The sequence below is a fragment of the Equus quagga genome, chromosome 9, assembly GCF_021613505.1.
Source record: "Equus quagga isolate Etosha38 chromosome 9, UCLA_HA_Equagga_1.0, whole genome shotgun sequence".
Lineage (NCBI taxonomy): Eukaryota > Metazoa > Chordata > Mammalia > Perissodactyla > Equidae > Equus > Equus quagga.
In genome coordinates, this window is record NC_060275.1 from 71,474,979 (window position 1) to 71,499,608 (window position 24,630).

A 24,630-nucleotide genomic window follows, 5' to 3' on the forward strand; every position below is an offset into this window, starting at 1 on the left:
CACCAGTGTATTTCCAAAATCCAGCACATGCCCAGAAAGTTGCAGATGGTCGATAAATAAAGGTGAAATAAATGAAGCTGTAAGGAGAATGTTTCTGTATGAAGATCCAACCATAAACGACTCTAAGAGATTTTCTCTTATCATACTTGACCTGACCTTGTAGCCTCCAATCTAACATCACCTCTTTCTTTCAATACTCAATATATATATATATATATATATATTTTTTTTTTTTTTTGACGAAGATTAGCCCTGAGCTAACTACTGCCAATCCTCCTCTTTTTGCTGAGGAAGACTGGCCCTGAGCTAACATCCGTGCCCATCTTCCTCTACTTTATACGTGGGACGCCTACCACAGCATGGCTTTTGCCAAGCAGTGCCATGTCCACACCTCGGATCCGAACCGGCGAAACCCGGGCCTCCGAGAAACAGAACGTGTGTACTTAACCCCTGCACCACCAGGCCAGCCCCTCAATAAGTATTTAATTTGTATCCTTTTTCTTAATAATATTCTGTTTTAAATTTTAAAAATTTTGCATTTCATGTCCTCAAACTAAACTCTAATATTCAAGATACAATCTTCTTTTTCTTTTGAACCCCACCCTACCATATCTAGTATAATACGTCACACGATAATCAGTAACTCTGCTTTTAAGGAGTCAACTGAAAATTTTTTCTCTTTTAAAAATATTTTTCTAATAATTTTTAAAAAACATATGTAGAAAATCCAGTAAGCAAATGAAAGAAATAAGTGCATCCCCAAACAGAAATAAACAATGTGTAGATTACCACGTTTGGTTTACGACTTTAGTATTTATTTTATGTACAAGGGTGTATGTATAACAAATAAATAAAATAACAAAAATGAGATCCTGAAAGAAATCACCTCTAACACTGGTGTTGGAAACTATAACAGGGTGCAGGGTTGGGGGTAGGGAGCACAGGCTACAAGGTTGTTGATAGATGTTCACTGTTCTTCAGGACTGAAATCTAGAAGGCCAACTTACACAGAGGGAAATATGGAACTAGATAAACTCATTCATTCCATACAGCTTACATGAGATTGATTTAGAGGGAATGCCATTCAAGAAACTTAGGAGAAATAAGTCTGTCCAACAAGAATACATACTTGGTAGGGGGAGGGCAAAAGAGGGCACATGTGTATGGTGACAGATGGAAACTAGTCTACACGGAAGTCGAAATACATTGATGTACACCTGAAGTTTATATAATGTTATAAATCAATGTGACCTCAATTAAAAAAAAAAGCATACATACTTGAGAGACAAAATTCAGACCAGATGACATACTGCTGTCTCCAGTGCATGGCTTGAGATAGCAAAGAATGGTTATACGCAATCAAGAAGAGTGGTGAAGAGCATGACAGTCAGATCTTGGGCGAATCATTTAATCTTTCTAAGTCTCAGTTTTTCCCACTTGCAAATGGGGGAAATAATAGTATAACAGTATAATGATAGAAGTAGATTGGTAAATCTACTTCAGAGAATGCTTATAAGGATAAAATTAATGCATGAGTGTAAGGCACTGAGTATAGTGCCTGGCACATGGTAAGTGCTCAATAAACCTTAGCTGCTATTCATCTCCTTAGTGTGCCCAGTTTGCCTAACCAGGTGTGGTCTGGGCTGGTCTGACCAAGCTTGTCTCTGCTTCCTCCAGGTATCTGTTCCTTCGTGTTAATGCTGAAGATCAACATACCCACATTTCTCTCCAACTAATTTCCCACCACTCCCAATACTCTAAGCTGCTCATTCTGCTCCAGCTTCAGGAATCGACTTCTAAATAGGCAGTAATCGTTAAAATAAAACAAAATAAACAAAAACCTGATGCTTTCCCATCACCATCCACAGGTCTTCACCCCAAATCCATTGAGGGTAAGCATTTGTGAATTCTCTTAAATCTGAAGCGATACTACTTTACCTCATGGCGGCTTTTTTTCTCCTCTTAAATTATGACTTGTGTGCTACTTATTCATCCCAAAGGGTTGGAATATATATAAGCACAGTTAAAAGAATACCTCGGGTATGCACAGCACTTTATATGCCTTCCCAAGTAGCTTTTCACACGTTATGTAATCTCACCAGCACCCCGGGAGGTAGGCATGAGAATTGTTGTTGTCCCTATTTTATGAACAGGAAAAATGAGATGGCTCAAGGAGGCCGAATAACTTGCCAAAAGTTACAAATACACAGATGATTTTTAATTCAGTGTTCTTGTCCTAACACTACGGTGCCTTCCTGACTGATAAAGGGGACATTTATTTACAACAGTACCTAATTCAAAATCTTTAAAGCAGACAAGATGCTCTATTAGTCTGATCAAATTAACAGATTGTTTGAAATCACGTAATTTGAAGTTTTCCTGCCCTTCCATCCCTTTCACTTTTAATTAATAAGGCTTTATCATGGTTCTGATGTACTGCTTTCAAAAAGTTATATCGAAGAGTCCAAAACTCATTACTGCTCTTGATGCCGGAACCAACACAGACATCACAATGGAGACTGTTAAAAGACATTACTCTTCTTTTCTACATAAGTTCAAAAGGCCAGTGATTACTGACAGCCCAAACCACAATAAAGCCATGAAACAGGAATAGATACTAGAGACACCACCTCTTGATTGCCGTCTTCAAAATTACCTACCCTGTAGCGTAAACGTGAGAAACTATGAGTGAAACTCAGCTCCTGAAATGATGAGATAGACATAACGAACTAGTGCATCTACATGTTTGAAAACCGGATGTTCCTGCCAATACATTTACATATTACTATGACATGCTCTAAAGAGCTCTTCTGGTCACCAAACTTGCAAACTGCCACAGTGAACTCAAACACTGAGCTGCCATATCTTAAAACCAATCTATTGAATATGTACGGCCAATTTTTAATTTCACTCTGTATATCTCAGATAATTCAGAAGTCTATTGAACATAGAAGCTATGAAACTCCCTATTCACTACATCCAGTTTAGTTCAGTACAAGTAGTTTTGAAATTATTATAAAGCAGCAAATATATGGATCTGTGCCTATTACTTTTAAGAAAAAAGTAGCAATCACTGGTTCCAAATACAGTTTGACCTTAAAAGTTCTTAAAATGTTACAGGACATTTGAAAGGACTAATAGACAAATAAGAGATTTTTCAAAGATAATCTCATAAAGAGACGATCAAGCAAGGGATTGTACTAACACACTACTCATCTGTATGACACATTTTGTTTTCATGAATGAGGTCAGGCAAACTCTGAGACTTGAAAGTCGTCCACTGTTTCAAGAGAAAGACACCAAACTGATGAATGGAATACATATATTTATATATATTTATTTATTTCAGCCACGAGTCAAATAGCCCTAAAATGACACAGTATTATGAAAATATTTTCCAGTACCAAGTGGCTATCTCAAACAATCAAAAATAATGTAAGAAATAATGAGAATAACACAAAGTTGTGGAGCACTGCCCTACGAAGACATGGTAAACATGTGATATTAAGGTTATAAGGGGAACTGTGTCTGAAAACAAGAACAAGCATCAAGAGCATTGAAAACCCTATCTGAGGATCACTATTATTTTAATAAATGTGATTAAGATACCAAATTACTTCCTAACAAAATCATTAGCTGATAATGAACATCCAAATAAGGAGGAAACTGCTATAATCCAGGAGTTATTAACTTGGAATTCATTATGGTCTGGGTTTCAAGGGGTCTGTGAGCCCTTTGGAAGCCCATGTAAAAATCCGAGTATGTGAGTGTATGCGTATTTTTCTGGAAGTGGTATCCATGGCTTAATTCAGATTTTCATAGGTCCTCAGATCCAAAAAATTTAAGATCTCCTGTTCTAAAAGCAGGCCATTGTTTTTCTATGTATAAATACATAACTAGATCTTGGATAATCTAATATCCCATAAGCCTAAAATTAAGAAAAGTATTTGACTTTTCTAAATTATTCATTAAAATATTTTAGAAAAGTGGAAACAAGACATCATTAAAGGAAATGTAAGCTATAGAATGGACACTGATGGAAAATAAATATTTCAGGAACCCTATTGCTGTGAAAATAGACTTTAAAATTATCTAAGAAAGAAAATTTAGGTTATTCTGAAAGATTTCTTCTCCTTGGATTAAACAGAGGGTAGAAATGGCTATATTAGTATATCAGAACTTATTTATCGGAACAGATTCATATCCCATTCCCCTCTGTTTTTTTTAAATAAAACATGGAAGCACCGGGATGTAACGAAAAAATGTTGAAGGAACTAAACAGTTTTTAACAAAGGTGATGGCAGTATTCTGGAAATGAATGGGCAGATTTTTGCTTATTACAATGATTAGGGGCTACTCCGGAGGCCTGGGAGGCTAAATGTCCAGGACTGACCCGCACATGTCGGGACAACAAAAAATCGTCCCATATTCTGTACGTCATTCTTATGTCCTGCTGGATATTCATATAAATGAAAAAAAAATCTATAATTAAGTGAGCCTAGAAACTAACTCCATTGTGTGTATTTTTGCAGAGCATTTTTTATAAACTTTTAATTTCCAATACTCTACTGGGATCAACTGTGTAAATCAAAGTAACATTACTTTTTTATGTGGAAGTTTCCCAAGAGGTGTTCAACATTTTGGAAAATCATGTTGCCACTGGTGTTATGGACTGAATGTTTGCCTCCCCCCAAATTCATATGTTGAAAGCTCACTCCCAGTGTGATGGTAGGAGGTGGGGCGTTTGGGAGGCGATTAGGTCATGAAGGTGGAGCCGTCATGAATGGGACTGGTGCCCTTATACAAGAGATCGCAGAGAGCTCCCTTACCCTTTCCACCACGTAAGGACACAGTGAGAAGGCACCGTTTCTGAACCAGAAAGCAGGTCTTTACCAGACACCAAATCTGCCAGCACTTTGATCTTGGAGTTTCAACCTCCAGAACTCTGAGAAATAAATTTCTGTTGTTTATAAGCCACTCAATCTTTGGTTTTCTGTTATAGCAACTGAACTAAGACAACTGGGAATATCATTCTTGGACTTGAGTCCACAACACAAACCACTTGTAAGTGTCTGCAGTTTTTGCTGCTGGATTCAGGGTAATTCGCATATAGTGCAAGTCCCTGAATACTTCATTATGTCCTACTGCACAGCCATGCCCAGGGACTATCATTCAAGAAATGAAAAAAATTTCTTTTATGCTCAAAGGGGGCATTACATCAATTTAAAAAAATTCTCTGTATGCAGAAAGGCTGTGAGGGAAAAACTAGTAAAATCCATATAAATTGTGGAGTTTAGGAGCACCGTATCTGTGTTGGTTCTTGACTGCAACAAAGGTACTCTAGAAATGTAAGATATTAACAGCGGGGCAACAGGCTGAGGGGTCCATGGGAAATTTTTGTACTATCTTTGCAACTTTTCTGTAAATCTAAAACTATTCTTATAAAAAGATTATTTTTAAAAAAGTTTACCTTTAGAGATGCATAGAGTTTTCAAATTTGGAAAATAGTCCCTCTGTTTCTGTTAATAGCAGTTTTTTAAACTGTTCTGTTGAACTACTGCTTCATAGTTGCTTTCATATGTCAACAGTGGTCAAATATGAGCACATTCATATACTTTACCTTAGAATAGTCTGGGCTTAGTTTACCGAACTGTGTTACAAAGTCAAGAACAAATGTACTTTTCATTTTCAGAAATAAAGAGAAATCAGTTGCAATCCATTGCACACACACATCCCCGCCCTAGCAGACTCTCCCCAAGGTTATATTACATTAATCTGTGGTTTTAATCTGAGGTTAATAAAGGAAGGTGTCACAAATATTTATTCTTAAAAAAGGAGTAAAGAATCTGAGACAGTTGAAAACCACCAAACTAAATAAAGCATTAAGAAGCAGAAGAGATAGATTACAGCACCGTTTATCTGTGAAGCTTACATCAAATTTCTATAGAAAGGAAAAGAATTAAAAGGAAAAGACAGAGGGCCGGCTTGGCGGTGTAGTGGTTAAGTTCTTGTGTTCCACTTTGGAGGCCCAGGGTTCGCAGGTTTGGATCCTGGGCATGGACCTATACACCGCTCGTCAGGCCATGCTGTGGTTGCATCCCACATAAAATAGAGGAAAATTTCCACAGATGTTAGCTCAGGGCCAATCTTCCTCATAAAAAGAAACAAATAAAAAAAAGGAAAAGGTAGAGTTTTCATAACCCTTCCTGAATAACAGTCTTCTTTCTTTGTCCATAGGCTGGTATTCAATGAAGCTCATTCATCAGTGGATTAACCTGATGTAAATATGTTGTGTTTTTGCAGAAGGCCTATGAAATTTTTTTTTTTTAAGGAAGATTAGCCCTGAGCTAACTACTGCCAATCCTCCTCTTTTTGCTGAGGAAGACTGGCTCTGAGCTAACATCCATGCCCATCTTCCCCTATTTCATACGTGGGATGCCTACCACAGCATGGATTTTGCCAAGCGGTGCCATGTCCACACCCAGGATCCGAACCGGCGAACCCAGGGCCAGCGAGAAGCAGAACGTGCGAACTTAACCACTGCGCCACCCGGCCAGCCCCTGAAATTCTTGAATGTGTTCAGCTTCTGAAAAAACATGTTAAAGGGAGAAACCTGACAACAGTAGAAAAAAAAATCTGGAAAAGCAATTGGTAGGTTTACCATCAAAAATCACTCACCTGTGCACAGATCTGATGCATGACATGACCAAATTCATGGAAGTAAGTCCTCACCTCATCGTGCCTCAGGAGAGAGGGACGACCTGCTACTGGCTGTGAAAAGTTCACCACAAGGGCAGCCACAGACATCATGCGGCTCCCATCAGGGAGAAGGCAGCCAGGCTGGAGACCAAAACAGGCCGCGTGGTTGTATTTTCCTTCCCTGGGAACCAGAAGCAAGTCGGTGAGATATGAACACTCTTCTCTAGCAAAAACATGGGCGTGGCCTCTCTCAGTCATTAAGTCATATTTGATACCAGAAAATGCTTTGAAACATTTAATGCACCCTGAAGTAGGTCAACATTTTGTCAAAATGGAAAAACTAAAACTAAACAAAAAAAAAAACCCACTATCACTTCACATGAGTTATATCTACACGGTTTCTTTTGTGGAAAAATCTTAACGTAAGAATTAAGAATATACACCATAGATAGTGTACAGCTCAATGTCCAATTTATTTTAATGAACTCCTGCTTTTTCTTCTTCAAAGATGGAGTCACTAAACACTAAAGAGAGTTGAAGCAAATTCGACATAAAAGATTCAGTTTCACAGACTCATATATACAGAGAACAAACTGGTGGTTGCCAGAGGGGTGGGGGGTGGGGCTATGGTGAAATAGGTGAAAGGGATTAAGAGGTACAAACTTCCAGTTATAAAATTAATAAGGCATGGGACTATAATATACAACATAGGGAATGTAGTCAATAATATGGTACAGCTTTGTAGAGGGACAGATGGTAACTAGACTTATCGTGGTCATTTTGTAATGTGTATAAATATTGAATCACTATGTTGCACACCTGAAACTAACATAATGTTGTATGTCAATAATACCTCAAAAAAAGAGACACAGTTTGATTCACCAGGTAGTTTTTCCTTAAAATTAGAATTGATAAAAACCCAGTAACAGACAATAAGTTTGTTCCTTTTATTCAAGAAGGGAAGAATCAGTACTCACAATTACATGAGTTCCTTTTATAAACTAGACAGGCCTTTCTGAAACAGAACCCTTTTAGTTAGCCTGGGAAAAAGCATAAATTATACTATAAAGTTGTCTCTTCTTGGACAATGGGTATCAGTGATGCTCTCTCCAAAAGCCACGGGCCATTAGATTCTCTTTTAGGAGTAGGTTTCCTTCTTTTTTTTGCTCAGAAGACTAAAAGCACACTCAGGCTCAGACGGACATTTTAGTTTAATTTGTTTTGATTTGTACATTTTTTCTGTATTATCTTTTCTTGGTAACTGGTATTTCACTCTGATTTTTTTCCTGCTGATGCTATTCAAGCTAAAAACAAACAAACTCATCTTTTTCCAGCTTCCTATAGGCTTTTTTCAGCTTCCTATTATGATGCGTAAAGCTGGAAAGGTCACTGCTTATGACAACAACATGTTGGACAATCTGCAAATCACAACTTTTCTTGAACCCATCAGAAAGTGGAGGTAGTAGGGCAATCAACTAACCTGCAATCTAAGACAGGTGCCTCCAGGGGGAGAGAGGAGTGAAGGAAGCAAGCACTTTTTAATCTGGAGCAGATACTAAAGATACCAGTAAGAAATTTTTGTGTGTGTGAGGAAGAGAGGCCCTAAGCCAATCTGTTGCCAATCTTCCTCTTTGTCTTTTTGCTTGAGGAAGATTGTCACTGAGCTAACACCTGTGCAATCCTCATCTATTTTTTTATGTGGGATGTTCCCACAGCATGGCATGACGAGTGGCACTCGGTCTGTGCCTGGGATCCAAACCTGCGGACCCTGGGCCGCTGAAACAGAGCAGGTCAACTTAACCACTATGCCACCATGTCGGCTGCAGTAAGGAAAATTTTTAACCAATTGCTAAAGGCTGATAGTAGACCAGCAAAAATAGGGAGCCACCAGGAGCTGTAGATAAGTGAAATTTTGCATCGATTTGCAGGGCCTTCTCCATGGAGCTTACTGGGTGCACACAAACAGACAGGCAGGGTGAGAGCCCTGAGAAAGCATCAGGCCCACTGCAGGCCTGGGGGAAGGCAGCAGCGGCTGTGGTAAAGGCGTGAAGCATTGCCTAGGTCCGTTTTACCTCTCTGCTACAGAACAAAAGCCTTAAACTTCTGAGGGAAGGGCAACACACCCTGTTGTCCTAAGAGCCCTGGTGAAATCCACTGCCACTGGGGGAAGGGAACAGAAAAGCCCCTCTACGCCTGAAAGAAGGGCAGGAATACAACCACAGCCCAGACCCTAGCTAAGGGTGGCACAGGATCACTGAATAGGCACCACTCCTAAGACCCAGGGACACAGCCCTACCTAAGAACTGACACTTAATCAGAACAACAGAGAGTTCCCTCCCCTAAACCGGCTAATAAGCCCCCAGGAACAAATAATAGCAGTCTACTGCTAGGAGAGGAGCAAGAGCATGAAGAGTGACCTCCTCTGAGGCACAGCACAAAGGGAAGATCTAAAATTAAGGGTGGAACAGCCTCTGAAGTAAACTCTGGCAACTAGCTCCTATCCTAAACACAAGACACAGGAATCTGAAGTTTTGGGTTCGCTGAAGTTGACCATAGCAACAACAAACCCAAGACCCAGCTCAACTACTGAATGGACTGAATGAAACGCTCACTTTCAAGGCCTAACAGAAATAAACATGTGTCCATTTCCAGGTACAAAAACTACTTACATCAGTCTTTACTGTCCTATATAAGAGGTCTGGCTTTCAAAAAAGTTGTGAGGCATACAAAGATGCAAGGAAAAAAACCTCACTGTCAAGAGGCAAAAAAACCAAGAGACACAGACTCAGATACGACAAAGATGTTGGAGCTGTCAGGGAAAGTATTTAAAATAACTAAAATTGTTAAACGTAAAGGTTCTGGAGGAAAAAGTGGACACCATGCACAGTCAGATGGATACATGTCATTATTCATTAGTCCAAACGCACAGAATGTATAATACCAAGAGGGAACCCTAACGTAAACTACAGACTTTGGATCATAAGGATGTGTCTTTGTAGGTTCATCAGCTGTAACAAATGTACCACTCTGGTGGGGGATGGTGATAATACGGCAAGCTATGCATGTGTGGGAGCAAGGGGTATATGGGAAATCTCTGTACCTCATGCTCAATTTTGCTGTGAACCTAAAACTGCTCTAAAAAATAAAGTCTACTTAGAATGAATGAATGAATGTAAATAACAAAGCGACTGTGCAAGGCTGAGCTAGGAGTGAGCAGTGACATGTGAAGGGAAGGCTGACAGAGGAGGGGAGAGATGGTGAAAGAACCAGTGGATATGTACACCAGAAAGTGCGTATTAAATTTGACTAAAAAATTTCAGCCAGCCCAGCCTCTGGGTATTCACTGGGCCCATCAGTGTTTCTGGAATGATTTCATGTAATTAGCTGGAAATGTGTAAAAAGATAAACAGGTCTATGAATCTTATTTTTAACAGGGTAAAACTCAAGTAATCCGGGAAGTATCTATCCTGTTATATTTTATACTTCTTGATATATTATAAAATGCCATAAAAGTATTCTTTATTTGAGAGTAATATGGGTGCTACTGCATTGGAGAGACAACAGTTGAGTAGTTTTCCTCCAAAAACCTTTGGGGAATTTTAAAAATCAAAGAATAGCTTAAAATGAAAGACATTCTATCAATTTAAAAATCTGTGACACTTAGGGGTTTTTATCTTTCCTTTTAAAAAATAAACAATTTATTTAATTTCAAAGGTTTCCTTATTCTGAGATTAAGCCTTTTTACATTTTGTTTATAAAATTATGGTGATTTAAAGAAAATGTCCTTACCAGGCTTATATTGAAACCATCAGAGATTTGGTTCTGTTTTAAAAATCCCAGTGTTTAATGAATGAAAACTGAAATGTGAGTGAAAAAAAAAAAAAAGAAATTGGTCTTTCCTAGACCTACTCCAAATATCTTTTTTTTGATATTTTTAAGTCAATTAGACAAAGAAAACAAGCTAATCCATCTCACCTTTATGAAGTGAAGGTGACAGGAAGTGAACATTAACTAGGTCATTACTCTCACAACAGGTCACCCTCTGGTCCCCATACCAGAGTGCTGGCAGCAATGGCTAGATCTCTGAGTGTGAAAGAAACCAGCTATATTTTGGCAGAGAGACAGCAGGATAGGGCGTCAAGAACCGCTATCTTTGACCCTGGAAGAGAATCTGGGGATAGTTATAGGAGGCTCCAGTGTTGAAGGATTTCCCCTGAAAGAATTCTTGGCTTGAAACTGTTTCCTGACACTTTCAATTAAAAATAAACCAATCCACATTTACATGGCTTTATTTTTAGGTCATATCAGAAGTGAAAGCGAGTCCATAAAGTGTTGGGATGAGACATCTCTGCCCACAGCCTGAATGACACTGTTATCCACCCTCCTTCTCAGAAGCTACCTGCAGTCACCCAAAGTCAGTGGATTAAAAACTTGTATGTGCTACTGAACTAGGGGGACACTATAATTTCCTTCAGCCTCTTTAGTAAAATGGACTAGTAATTGCAACAGGCTGGCTTTGTTTTAGAAAGCAGCCGAGAGAGAAAGTGATCCAAATCCGTTCATGACTGATGAAACAGTATGGAGTCCACAGTTACCACAAGCTACAGAGACAATAATAATAATAATGGTAATTCTTACCACTGATTGAATGCCTTGGCTGGGTGATCAGCATATACTGTCTAATGCACAAAGCAATCCTGTAAAGGGATCATCAGTCCCATATTACAGAGGAGGAAACAGACTAAAAGAGGTTATGTCACTCAAGCCTTCCAATTCAAGTTTGACTGACTGCAATGATTTTTCTATTCCTTTATTCTGTGCTGCCTCTCAGCCAGACTGAGGGGAGTGGCCATAGATATAAGATTATTGGTAGACAGACTACCTCAATAATAAACATTTTGGGGGTCAAGTTTAAAGCAAGTAAATACAGTACGCAAACTAGATCGTGATGATGATGATGATGACAGCACCGAACATGTATAAAGCACTTGCTATGTGTTGGGTAGTCTTCTAAAGGCTTTGCATGTAATTGACCATTTTAATCCTCACAGCAGTGCTACAAAGCAGGTACGATTAGGATTCCCATTTTATAGGACCTGTAATATAGGTAAGGAAATGGAGGTAGAGAACAATTAAGTAAATTGCCTACTAAGTGATGGAGCCAGATAGTCTGGCTTCAGAGCCCACATTTTTAATACCTTTACTAAGAACCACATGTGAAAACTACAGAAGACAAGAGTCTTAATCTGGGTAGAAACTGAATCCCAAAGGTCCCTTCCGACAATGTGATCCTCAGTACCTTGGATAAAGGTCCAAGTAGAACTGGCCCAAAACTTCTCCTGTAGCTTTATCCTTCACAGTGTAAAGTGTAACGCTTTTATTCCAAACGTGAGCATCGGCCACTTGCTCAAACGAAAGTCCCAACAGCTCCTGGTAGATGTTCAGCAAGCCTTCAGTGACCACTTCAATCGGGAAGTATTCCTTCAGGATCTCTTGGTCTATGGAGTACTTGAGTTCTTCTGTCTGAGTCATGTAGTAATGTAGATCCCAGGCATTGATTTTCCCATCGTATTCAAAACCTCTCTCTTCACATTCCTTTTTCTTCAAATTCAAAATAAACTCTCGTTCTGCCTCCCCCAAGGGTTTTAATTTCTGGCTTAAATCATCTGTGAGGGAAGTGGGAAAAGTCAGTGATCTACTGCTCTTGGGAGCAAGCACATTCATACACACCACCAGCATTTTAGCATGGCGTTTCCTCCTTTGTAGTACTTGACAGAGATAAAGTGGGAGAAAGAAGGCAGGCAGGCAGGAAGTCAGTGGGGAGGGAAGGAAAGCAGGCTCTACTGTGACAACACTGCTGGTCTCTTCAGGGTAATTTATTTTATGGCTCCTTGCCCCTTTTCTTTTAGCACCACGCAAACCAGGCCATGACTTCCTCACAGCATCAACAAAGCTGAAGCTTACCTCAGAGAACTCTGCCTCAAGAATGTTGTAATTCAGGGAACAAAGCAATACTGAAACCAGACTTATGATTACCCTTCAATGAGGTTAGGCCCCTCAGAAAGCCAGGGAAAATAAATCAGAGGTGACCTTTGATGAGGATCACTAAAATCTGCTCCACACCCTCGATGGCCATGGGTTTAGTTTATCCCTCTCCATTCCTATGAAGAAAGTCTACTTGGACACAGCAATTCCACTTTTTAGATGGATACCACATTTATATGCTGTCATCAATTTTTGACTATTTCACTGTATTTGGCTAAACGATTATGTTCTTATTATGTATTTATCCTTCACAATTTGTTACATATGTAAGATAAACATATGTTTGGCTCTGTAAGGTATATGGCTGTTTGGGAAGCAACCCCATGGTGTGAGGTGAAGGCAACAGCCTGAGGGGTGCTGTGAAGAGAACGGAGGGGACTCATGGAAGACAGAAAGAGATATAATTCTGATTCGGCCTGTGAGAGACTATGTGAGTACAGTAGCAAGTGGATAACTCAGATGGGAATATGCCAGTTTTAAATTAGAGGGAAAACTACTTTAAAGGAATTAAATTAATCAGGTAGTTATTAAGGAAAAATTTCAGTATATGCAATCACCACTAAAGGAAACATTCTCACTAAACTTGTTAACTCCCGGAGCCATTCTCTCGTACAACATGCATCAGAATATATGGCAATCACCTGTTCACAAATCTGTTGTTTCCACTCAGTGGAAAATTCACTGAGGACAGGACCTTGTCTTATTCCTTTCTATGATCCTACCATTTAGCATACTGCCTAATACAGAGGAGTTATTTCATAAATGTCATGTGAACGGATAAATGAATTATATAAAAATGAATAGCTACCATTTACAGATCTCCTGCTACATGTTGTATCTGATGCTAGCATATAGATTAATAATTCAAAGTACGGCCAGTGAGGACATAGTGGAGTAAATTTTGAGCTGAAGGCTGATTTTCACACATCATTATCATTTCCAACTTAATTAAGATAATAAAAGGATATCAAAGTAATAGACTGCATACTGTGACTATTTGGTAAAGGTGAATAAAGTCTGAAAGGGTCAATGAAGAAAGTTAAAAAAAATTATACTTTGGTAAACTCTGATTAGAGAAGATTACAACAAAAATTAGTATCATGGCTATGTTATTCAACCATTTTCACTGAGATGAAAGAGAAAAACAGTGACGTGGGAATAGTGACACCCAGATTTAGATGGTGATGAAGAAGACTGACAGAGTACCAGTGACTGAATGTCATGGATAAAAGGAAGCGTGGTTTTAAAAAGATCAATGAAAAAGTGATTTTAAATTACTGTGACTATAGTTATTAGATAATAGCTTTTTGTTTTTTTTGTTTGTTTGTTTTGAGGAAGATTAGCCCTGAGCTAACATCTGCTGCCAATCCTCCTCTTTTTGCTGAGCAAGACTGGCCCTGAGCTAACATCTGTGCCCATCTTCCTCTACTTTATATGCGGGATGCCTGCCACAGCATGGCTTGCCAAGCGGTGCCAGGTCCACACCGGGGATCTGAACCAGCAAACCCTGGGCCGCCTAAGCGGAACATGAGAACTTAACTGCTGTACCTGGTCCCTAGATAACAGTTTTGATGTATATTATTTTATATTACTTTTGTATATAATAACTTGCTTCTGGAAGATAAAATTTTTTGTTATTTATATATGTTTTCTTTTCATTTATGTCACAATTGTCAACATATTTCACATGGATTCATACACACATAAACACTCTTAGCAGTGAACAAAGCTGATACTCTCTGTAAGACCCTAGATGTCTTTTTGGGAATGAGTATAACAACCCTAGTCAAGATACAAGAAGAATGAAGCAAGGACTACAATAATAATATAAACAACCAGAAACTCTTAGAATCAAGCACAGTATCTAACACACAGTAGGTGATCAATACATTTCTCTTGAATGAATGAAAAACAGGATGTCCTCAAAGGCACATTAGGTTCTGAGGCCCTCTGTCAAGTTTGTATCATGCAGCAAAACAGTCATAGAAAGAAAGAAACAGAAATCTACAAGTGACTACAAAAGAAGACCTCACCCAGAAAGGCTGTCACACGGCTTGTAGTCTTCGCAGTGTTCATTTCAAGGACGAAGTCAGCGTGAGTACTATAGCCGAGTAGTTGGGCTACTTTGGCCCGCAGGGGGAGTAGCTGCTGCAGAATTATGGTGTTTTCCTAGTAATAAACATCAACGAAAACAAAGGTTAATAATTAGTTTGTCCAAAGCACTTAAAAGAAGAGTAATTACATGTATTTTTAGGTTGGTGAAACTGTCACATATTTTTAGACCATCTTACCTTCTACTAAATTATTCCAATTCAGTGTTACAGACTTTTTCTTGACTCATGATCCAATTATATTTCTGAAATAATTGACTTTTTAAACCTCAGGAGATCGTTCTGAGGTCCTAATGAAATTTTAGGTACTGTTAAACATAGAGTGAAACGTATTCTTAAGGACTATAGAGATTCCACATTTAATCTCATTAACAGGACTGCACCAAATATTGGTACCTAAATTTTTTTTTTTATTATGGTAACATATACATAACACAAAATTTGCCCGTTTATGTTTACACCCATTAGTATGGCTATTATCAAAAAAACAGAAAATAATGTGTTGACAAGATGTAGAGAATTTGAAACCTTTGTGCGTTGCTGACGGGAATGTAAAATGGTGCAGTTGCTGCTGAAAATGACATTGCAATTTCTCAAAAATTAAACACAGAATTACCATATGATCCAGCAATTCCACTTGCGGGTATATATCCCAAAGAAGTGGAAGCAGGGACTCAAACAGATATTTGTACATCTGTGTTGACTGCAGCATTATGTGAATAACAGCCAAGTGGCAGAAGCAACCCAATATCCATCCGTGGATGAATGGATAAAGAAAATGTGGTATACACATACAATGGAATATTATTCAGCCTTAAAAAGGAAAGACATTTTGACATATGCTAAAACAACCATAAACCTTGAAGACATTATGCTAAGTGAAATAACCTAGTCACAAAAGGACAAATATTATATGAGGTTCCTAGAGTAGTCAAATTCATAGAGACAGAGAGTAGAACGGTGGATACCAGGGGCTGGGGGACCGAGAATGTGAAGTTAGTGTTCAACGGGTACAGAGTTTCAGTTGGGAAAGATGGAAAAGTCTGGAGATGAATGGTAGTGATGGTTGCACAACAATATGAATATATTTAATGCCACAGAACTCTACACTTAAAAATGTTTCAGGGATTGTTTTTCAAATTATTACAAACATTTTTTTGTATTTTATTTGTATTAAAAATATAAATAATGATGTTGCTTTATTTAATTTTTAACAGTTAAAGGAAAAGTCATCTCCTAGAGAAAGTGGATTAAATGTTGAGGTCAAAGAAAAATTGCTCCCAATGATTAAGTAAGCAAATTATTTATAGACATGTTTCTAAGGAAGATCACACACTGAGGTCAGACATTTGGCTCCACCACTTAATAGCTGTCTGACCTTTGGTAAGTCTCTTACCTTTCTGTGCCTCAGTTTTCTCATCTGCAAGAAGTGGATAATAAACATAGCTAAGTCATAGGGGTATAACGACGATTAAAATGAGAAAATATGTGAAGTACATAGAAAAGTGCCTAGTACAAGAGTGACACTATATAATTATCTGCTATAATTATTACTTTAAAACTAGAGTGGAAACATGCATAGGAGAAATACGTGATATAATTCTCCAAGTTCTAAAATTAACTAGTTTTGAATTTTTCTTTCACCATGTTCAGTTTTCTTAGACCTTCTCGCTTGACTGTCAATTTTCTCCCAATATCTATTGGCCCATTCTTTATTTAGTAAGAGAATTCTCTGAGTTTTTGCTGGACACAGGGTCACCTGACTACCTTTCCCAGCCGCCCTTAAAGCTAGTTGTGGTGACGTGGTACACAGTGGGACAATGGACTGTGAATGAGGTGATGAGAGAAATTGCTGGGTCATCTCCTTAAAGATGCTTGTCTTGCTAGCTGTGAACTGAAGATGACAATGATGACCTTGGAAGCCATAATACTGAGGACGGCAGAGCTGTCCTCCAGCTCTGGATCACTCGCCTCCGTAGGGTTAGTTGCAAGACAAATAAATCTTCTTTTAAAAATTGTGGTAAAACATATATAACATAAAATATGCCATTTTAACCATTTTTAAGTGTATAATTCAGTGGCGTTGATTACCTTCACACTGTTGTGCAACCATTACTATTTCCAAAATTTTTCCAACATTCCAAACAGAAACTTGGTAACCATTAAGCAATGATTCTCCAGTCTCCCCAGCCCCTCATAACCACTAATCCTTTCTGAAGAGAAATAACGTTTATCTTGAGTCACTGTGCTTTTGGTTGGCTTTTGTATAGTTGCTTAACCTGTACCCTAACACCCACAGAAACTGATATCAGGAATCAGGAGCTGCTATAACAAAAATGAAAAGCGTGCAGGAATGGAAGGTGAGGACAGTCACTGCAGGCTGAGAAGCTGGTAATCCTCATTGTATCGTGGATAACATTTGTTAAAACTACTGCTTTCCATAACTTGCTTGGAAGGCAGGCCAATTACCTACTGGGTCTCTGCTCTAGGGGAATTGTTTGGGAAAACTAATAATTATGGTGTGTGTTTGTTGGTATTTATTGCTTTTAGAAAGATTACATGAGAGGGATGAACTCAAGTGAGAATTGGTCAGTTTGCAGAAACAAAAGGAAAAGAATTCTGCTAACAGAGGTCAGCAGATGACTGGGGCTTCAGATGGCTGGAAAAGCCAATTGCTCTGTACTCCTAACATCAGGAGAAAAGATCGTCACTCAGAGTTATTGAACTGTGGAGATTAGTTTGAGAATGCTGCCTTCCTCCTCAAGCCTACTGTTTCAGAGGGCCCAGGAGCAGACCTCATTAACTTGAGAAAAAGCAGGATGGATATGATACAAGAGCTAGTATATAAGAAAAGATCTGGTAGGTTTAAGAACTATGACCAAAAGTGGTATTTGGATGTAGTTATTTTAACATGAATCCGGAAGCAAACAGACAAGAAACCTATTAAGTTTTTGAAGGAATTTTATTACCAAAGATATTGTAAGCCTGACCTACAAAAGCTTGTGGTTATTTGACTCCTAAAGCAACCCTCAGGCTTCAAACCAGCATCAGCAGGTATCTATACCAGCAGCTGCCCTGGATATGATCATGGAGGGTTATGGACAAGAAAGAATTGCCTGCAGGCAAAACCAGGGACCACGGAGTACTATTGCTAAAGAAATTCCCGCTGGAAAGGAGACCCAAATAAGCCCAATAAGCTTTCTGAGGAAACTGACGAGAGCACGGAATCCTCACAATTCCTGCCAAATAGTTTTTAAAAATTGGTATGGGCCTGCTAGCTTTCCCATTCTTTCCTTTTCCAAATGGGAGGTTTTAGTGTGTTTATTCTGCTCCTGTTCTACCACCGAAAGCGTGTATTGGGCGTGAGTGGCCCAGACAACTTGTCTCCTGTCTCAGAGGTTGCTGATCATGAGAAGCTATAGCTGGGGAGGACTCTGTATCACCCAGATCTTTGACTGTGTATCACAGGTCTTTGAGCTCCAGGCAGTAGCTGGTTGGGATCTGACAAACAGGCTTCGTGTGTAGAAAAAAATGTGCTCATGGTTATCCGAACAGCCAGAGAGGCAGACTGTGGCGAAGCTGGCTAGCTGACTCTGAGAATCCATTTCTAACTCTTCCTTTTTTCCTTTTAGGAATAGAATCACCTTAGCTGAGCAAATGGCTGTCACCTAAAGATTACATTTCCCAGACTCTCCTTGCAGCTAGATATGGCTATCTGATGGAATTTGGGTCAATAGGATGTGAATGGTGTTGATGGATACCATTTCCAGGTCTTCTTCCTAAAGATGCTTGCTCTGTACTTAATTTTCCCTTTCCCCAACAGGGTGGGAAATGGTGACAACTGGAATGGCCTTGGAAGTGACTTGCTGAGGAGACAGAGATGCCCCACCAGCCCTGAACTGTTGACTTGGGAGAAGAATACAACTTTTAGTTGATTTAACCCATTCTATTTTTATTAGAACAGCTTAGCCTGTGGCCATACCAAGCAGGCTGCCAACAAGCAAAGAAAAAGCTACAAGTCTTGTAGGTTTGAGGAATGAGGAAGCATAACGCTCACACAAACAGGAATATCAATCTCTGAGCTGACTTCAACATTAGTGAACAAAACAAACGCTTTCCTTAAAATCTTCCATAAAAACAAAAGAAAGACAAACATTTATAGTACCTCTTTGCACCTTGTATTAAAAGCCATTTCCATCTTCCTTCTGGTCTCAGGGATACAACATTTCTTCATGACAGGAAAGTAATGTGGATATTTCAAGGTAACTTTATACTTGTCATCACCTGCCTTTTCTAAACTGTCAATGAAATCATCAGGAAGAGCACCTGCAAAAGATGTTCTCAGACATCAAGTTTTCCATTCATCGTTGGTTTATTCAGCATTGGCATGGTGCCTTTAAGAAGCTCTAGGAATTTTGTGGAGTAACTGAAATTCAAGTAAAATCACGACAATCCTTATAATATTGTTTTGATGTTCTTGGAATGGGGGTGGTGGTTAGGGACAGGTGGCTTAGGAGATGGTAATTCAAAATATGAACAGGCTTCAGTGCATTTGTACAGATGGTGTTTTGATGGATAACCAGCAAGATTAAGCCAAAAAAGATCCAGAACAGAATAAGAAGAGACTAGTTTAAGTTACAATGTAGGGGACATTGTGCGAGAAAAAAATTTCCAGGCACTGAAGGTGGTTAAACACCAGCATAAGTTACCAAGAAAGATTATGAAATCTCCCCTGGACCGTCTCTAGAAACAGCACACGTTCTTGTTAGCCTAAAATCTAGGCGTGGTTTGGTTGTCTTTTCTGTAGCAGGGGTGGTGGGTTCTGTAGAAGTTACTGGATCATTTTTTAAAGAATTCTTTTAACTTTGATTTGGCAAACTGTGAGGTGACATTATTTGCTTAAATTATATCATTTAATCTAGAAAAATAACAAAATAACAAAATTTTACCAAGTTCAGCCTTGGAAAATACAAGGAAGGTATCATCCTCATTGAGGTTTTTGTTAAAGTCAATACACAGCTCACTCATTTTTTTCTTCATTGCTTTGATTTCCTGAAACGAAGATATAAATGCAGGACATTAACAATAAAACAAAACTTTCATTTTTATCACTATCAGTTAAGTAAGTTTCACTTTTATATGAAGATTGGCTTCTGTACCCAACCCTCAGGATGTACTTTCTCACAGATGTGCTTGATAAAATAGTTTTTTGCAGTCTTGTGTGTTGTGTCCACGAATATCTGTAGGTAACATGTACAAAAAGGCAATCCTGGCAATGTGTTAGCAATTAGTTGCAAACTTGCAAGTACTAAATAAATTTAGGAGGTATAGTTAAAGCAGAGTCTGGCACATAGCATACACACTATAAATAGTTGATGAATGAATAAATGAATCTAATAGTCGGTTAATAACTACCATATTTCTAATCTTTCCTAATTCAAAATTTTAATTTAGTAAATCAGTATTCGGTGCTGAAGTAAACAAGAGATAAGAAGTGAGTAATTAATTCTACGGTTGCTTTGGAAAAAAGGTTATGTCTTAGTTTTATAGAGATTTTGCAAATTAAGGTGATTTATGGGCCTTAATATTTGTATAAAAAATATTAGGTGGGAAATCAAAGGAAGCAATAAGAAGGCAATCACAAAAAAAAAAATGCAATAATTTTATTAACCTGTTCCACTCTCCTGAAAAGGCTAGATAATGAAATTTACATAAACCACACTGGTTCTCAAACTGTGGCCCTGAGGAAGCATCAACACCACCTGGGAATTGGTTAAAAATGCAAATTCTTATTTATTTATTTATTTTTAATAGAGGTTTTTTTTTTTCGCTTTTTTTTTTTGAGGAAGATTAGCCCTGAGCTAACTGCTGCCAATCCTCCTCTTTTCACTGAGGAAGACTGGCCCTGAGCTCACATCCGTGCCCATCTTCCTCTACTTTATATGTGGGATGTCTACCACAGCATGGCTTTTGCCAAGCGGTGCCATGTCCGTACCCGGGATCTGAAAAGGCGAACCCCGGACTGCCAAGAAGCGGAACGTGCGAACTTAACTGCTGCGTCACGGGGCCAGCCCCAAAAATGAAAATTCTTGATACCCACACCAAACCTACTGAAACACAAACTTTCAGAGATGGGGCCGTGTAACCAGAGCTTTAACAAGCCCTGCAGGTAATTGTGAAGGACACTAAATCTGAGACTGTCAACTTCACACATGCTGCACAGTGTCATTTTCAGACACTCTGATTGTGTCCCCAAGCTCCCTTCCACCTCTCCCCCACTCTACAGGAGCCATGTACCTTGGGTGGGACCTGATCCTATCTGAAGTTCCAGGGGTGTGACTCTACCCCAGTTAGGTAATCCTATCCACACTGCAGTAGTGACTGGTTCATAACCCAGGCCTGGCATTCTTCTCACTGAAAGGGGATTCAGGATTAGGCATATGATCCAATCTGGGTCATTAAGACATGAGAGGAAGTTTGATGGGGGCTTCTCTATGTTCTTATGGATGGTGGGGATTTTAGACTTCCAGCCATTTTAGTGATAAAAGGAAGCCAACCTTCCAATAACACTAACACTGAGGAAGACATAGGAGAGAAATAGAAAGATCAGGTGGCCAATGGCACCACTGAGCATCTGGAGCAAACTAACCTGTGAACCCCAACTACCTCAGACCTTCCAGTCATATAAGCAAATAAATCTCTTCTATTGTTTAAACTGTATCAATAGGGTTTTGTTAGCTGTAACCAAACACGTTTTAACTAATGCAGTGTTCATGCCCCAAAGAGAACTGATGATGGACTAGGAAGGCAAAGGGTCAGGTAAGCGAGATCAGTCACATTTCTCCTGTAACTGGGATGAAGAGGATACAAGGTGATGAAATGGCATTCAGGTGAGAGAAAGGTGCCCATATCTCAGTGGTGCCTTCAGGTATGGCTACCAAGCTGACACACTTGGTTTGGATGTCCTTCAAACTTGTTTCCAGTTCTACTGGCTGGAAGTATGACCTGCAAATAAATCATGGGTTATATTTCCTGTCCAAGAAGAATGAGTTAATTCCATAACCAAGTCTACTTCTGAAGCTGGAAGATTTGACTAACATTAGACAAAAAAAAAATGTTTGAGAAGCACTTTTCAGCAGCTAATCTCTCCATCTTTAAAGGGCATTTATTAATCATAAGGTGTTCCATTCCAAAGTGCTGGTTTTAAAGCTCTCCATCGTATGAATTTTATTACCAGTGCCCTATCTCTGTATGACCAAGGGAGTGAGAATACAAATCATCTATTAAGACCCACAACTATCTATTGGAGAATGTAAAAGAGAGTAGGGAAAATAAGCCCAGGACACACGAAACAAATAAAATCTGGACAGGATTAAAGAACAACTAACTTATCAGTTGTTGCCAGTCACCAGGAGGTTAATAGGAGTTGGAGAATTTAAAACCATTCACTACCAAATACATTGTAAACAGATTTGTATTATGCATTATATCCCATATTACAAACGTGTTTCCCTATTTCCTGTTTTTTGTTGTATTTATTTATTTTTTATATATGAGAAAAGGAAACATAAACTCACATTTTGTACTTGTTCTGGAAGATGGAGCCCATTCCTTTTCCCCATTTTAACTGACTTTTCCAAGTATCGTCTGGCTTCAGGTTTTATCTTCCCCAGATCGCAGGTTTCCTGAAATTAAAGAGTGTGACAACTATTTCTGTTACTAGAGTGCATGAGTAAATTATAAACTGTGAGGCCAAAGCAAATTTATTCATCATCTCTGTTGGGCTATGAGGCACATAGGTGATTAAGGCAGGCCTTTTTGAAGACACAATTTCTTTTATGCTTTAGTGAGCTTCTGCTCATTTAAAACAGAAAAATTAAATACATAAAAGGCTAACCAGAATTGCCTTGCTTTGCATCAGAATCAAGAGTGCCTGTACCACTTGAAAGTGTGATAATAGAAACATTTGCATAATCTCATTCTGAGTATTCTCTATGACTGAGTGGTCTTTTTCACAAAACATATTCCTTATCACAAATCATCTGGATTTAATTTTCTATCATTTGCTAACCTGGTTCCACTTGAGAGGCAGGAATAGAAATAATGGGCAAATTCTACACAAATGGAGAGTGGGACTCCTTTGCCAACATACCAAACATGGACAGCCGGATAAAACCCCAGTCAAAGGCTTCCAACACTTCAGAAATGCCTTACTGCCATTTGGCAACAGAAATCGAGGGACTACAGCAAGCTGCGTATGAACAAGTATCTGGGGACAATGAGTCAGCGCTGCACAAAGAGGAGGAGAGCTGGACAGTACACTTGACGCTGCAGGCAGCAGCACAAACAACACTCCTCAAAACAACGGAGGGCCCTGGAGGAGAAGGGAAAATTCCCCAGGCCGTGGCAAGGTAATAAAAACACCAGATGTTTTTTCAAAACAGGCAGCAGAATATACACGGCACATCTGGATGGCTGGTCAGTTTGTGGTCCTTGGGTGGAAAAGGATGCCAGACAGACTCAGCAGGTGTAACGGATTCACTCTGGCTGAGAGTCTAAGAGGGCCTTCAGTCCTAGAGCCTCAGAGACCTCTCCGCCTTAGAGACCCACCATTGGTTGCACTCTCTCTCCATGAAAGACCTGGGTTGTCCATCCCTGAGCTTTTCATTTTCCCAACTAATTAGATCTTTAAAAGAATGGTGCTTAGCTTTAGAGCCTGCATGTTAGATCGTTGGTGCAAGGCTCTTGCTGCAATAATTCTGTAATTTGTTTTACATTTTGTTGCAGCAGGTAAATACAGAGTTGTATTTTAACTGAGGGTACTACTTCATACAACAATCTGTATCTCACTTTGCCTACCAATAAAAAAACTTATGTTATTGTACTAAAGCACTTGTTGTGCATACATTACCCACAGTAATGAGTTTATTTCCTCTGTGTTTATTCTCAGTGGAGGCAGAGAACAGTTAGACTCCTTTTTCCATAATAACCTCCTTTATGTCCTTGGAGAATTTCTGAGTACGCTGGCATTACTGGAGTTGGAACTCTCCCCCTAGCTGGTATTGGCACACACTGGGATCCCAGCAGCGGGTGCCTGCAATGTGAAGAAACCCAGAATGGGCAGGGAGATAACTGGGCTGTGGGCTGGTTCCCTCAGGGATGGCCAGCAGTTCAAACCACAGCGTTCCTGGGGATGTGATTAACCTAGGTCAATCACGGCTGTCTTTAACAGCGCCAGAAAGTCTGTCCTGAGGTGTGGGGTGTGGCAACAAGAGTCCCTAGACAGTACAATACTGGAAGATGTAAGGTTGGGGAGAACCTAGGCAGTAGCTAGGTGTAGCAGGGGGAGAGGAAAAAAATCCCTGGTGAGAAAAGCCTGACAAGAGCTAGGTAAGCTGTGAAGGATCCAAGCGAGTAGGTTGAGATCCAGAGCAGAGGGCCTCCCAGCACGGCAGAGGGCCTCGGCAGAAGCCAGGAACATAGCTGGACAGCAGTGTGGGTACCCGGGTTCCCAGTGTTCACCTGGTCACATCTGGCCCTGAGCTTAGGACAGACTTCATCACAAGTCTCACCAGCTGAAGTAAGCAGAATGCTTACTCTCTACACTATGCCTGATCAGGGTGGGCTCTCACACTAGGTGGGCCTGGACTCGCCATGTCAGGGAGGGGCAGGGCCGCCACTTCAGAAAGTCCGGAAGTATACTCAGCATAGTAAGCTCAAAACTCGTTGTCTAGGTTAGATGAAACTACTCACTCTCCAAATAGGTAAAACAAGT

General features: G+C 39.4%; 1 protein-coding gene across 3 annotated transcripts in view; it reads right to left on the reverse strand.

The window, feature by feature from the left end:
* NLN (neurolysin) overlaps positions 1-24,630 on the reverse strand; it is a 90,534-nt gene that overhangs the window by 17,788 nt on the left and 48,116 nt on the right. For all 3 annotated transcript variants that reach the window (XM_046671845.1, XM_046671846.1, XM_046671847.1), the window contains 6 exons: positions 22,433-22,540; positions 19,805-19,907; positions 19,021-19,181; positions 14,778-14,913; positions 11,999-12,365; positions 6,679-6,880 (listed from right to left, as the gene is read on the reverse strand). In XM_046671845.1, coding sequence (XP_046527801.1) covers positions 6,679-6,880; positions 11,999-12,365; positions 14,778-14,913; positions 19,021-19,181; positions 19,805-19,907; positions 22,433-22,540 — 1,077 coding nt within the window. The remainder of the gene's footprint in view (positions 1-6,678; positions 6,881-11,998; positions 12,366-14,777; positions 14,914-19,020; positions 19,182-19,804; positions 19,908-22,432; positions 22,541-24,630) is intronic.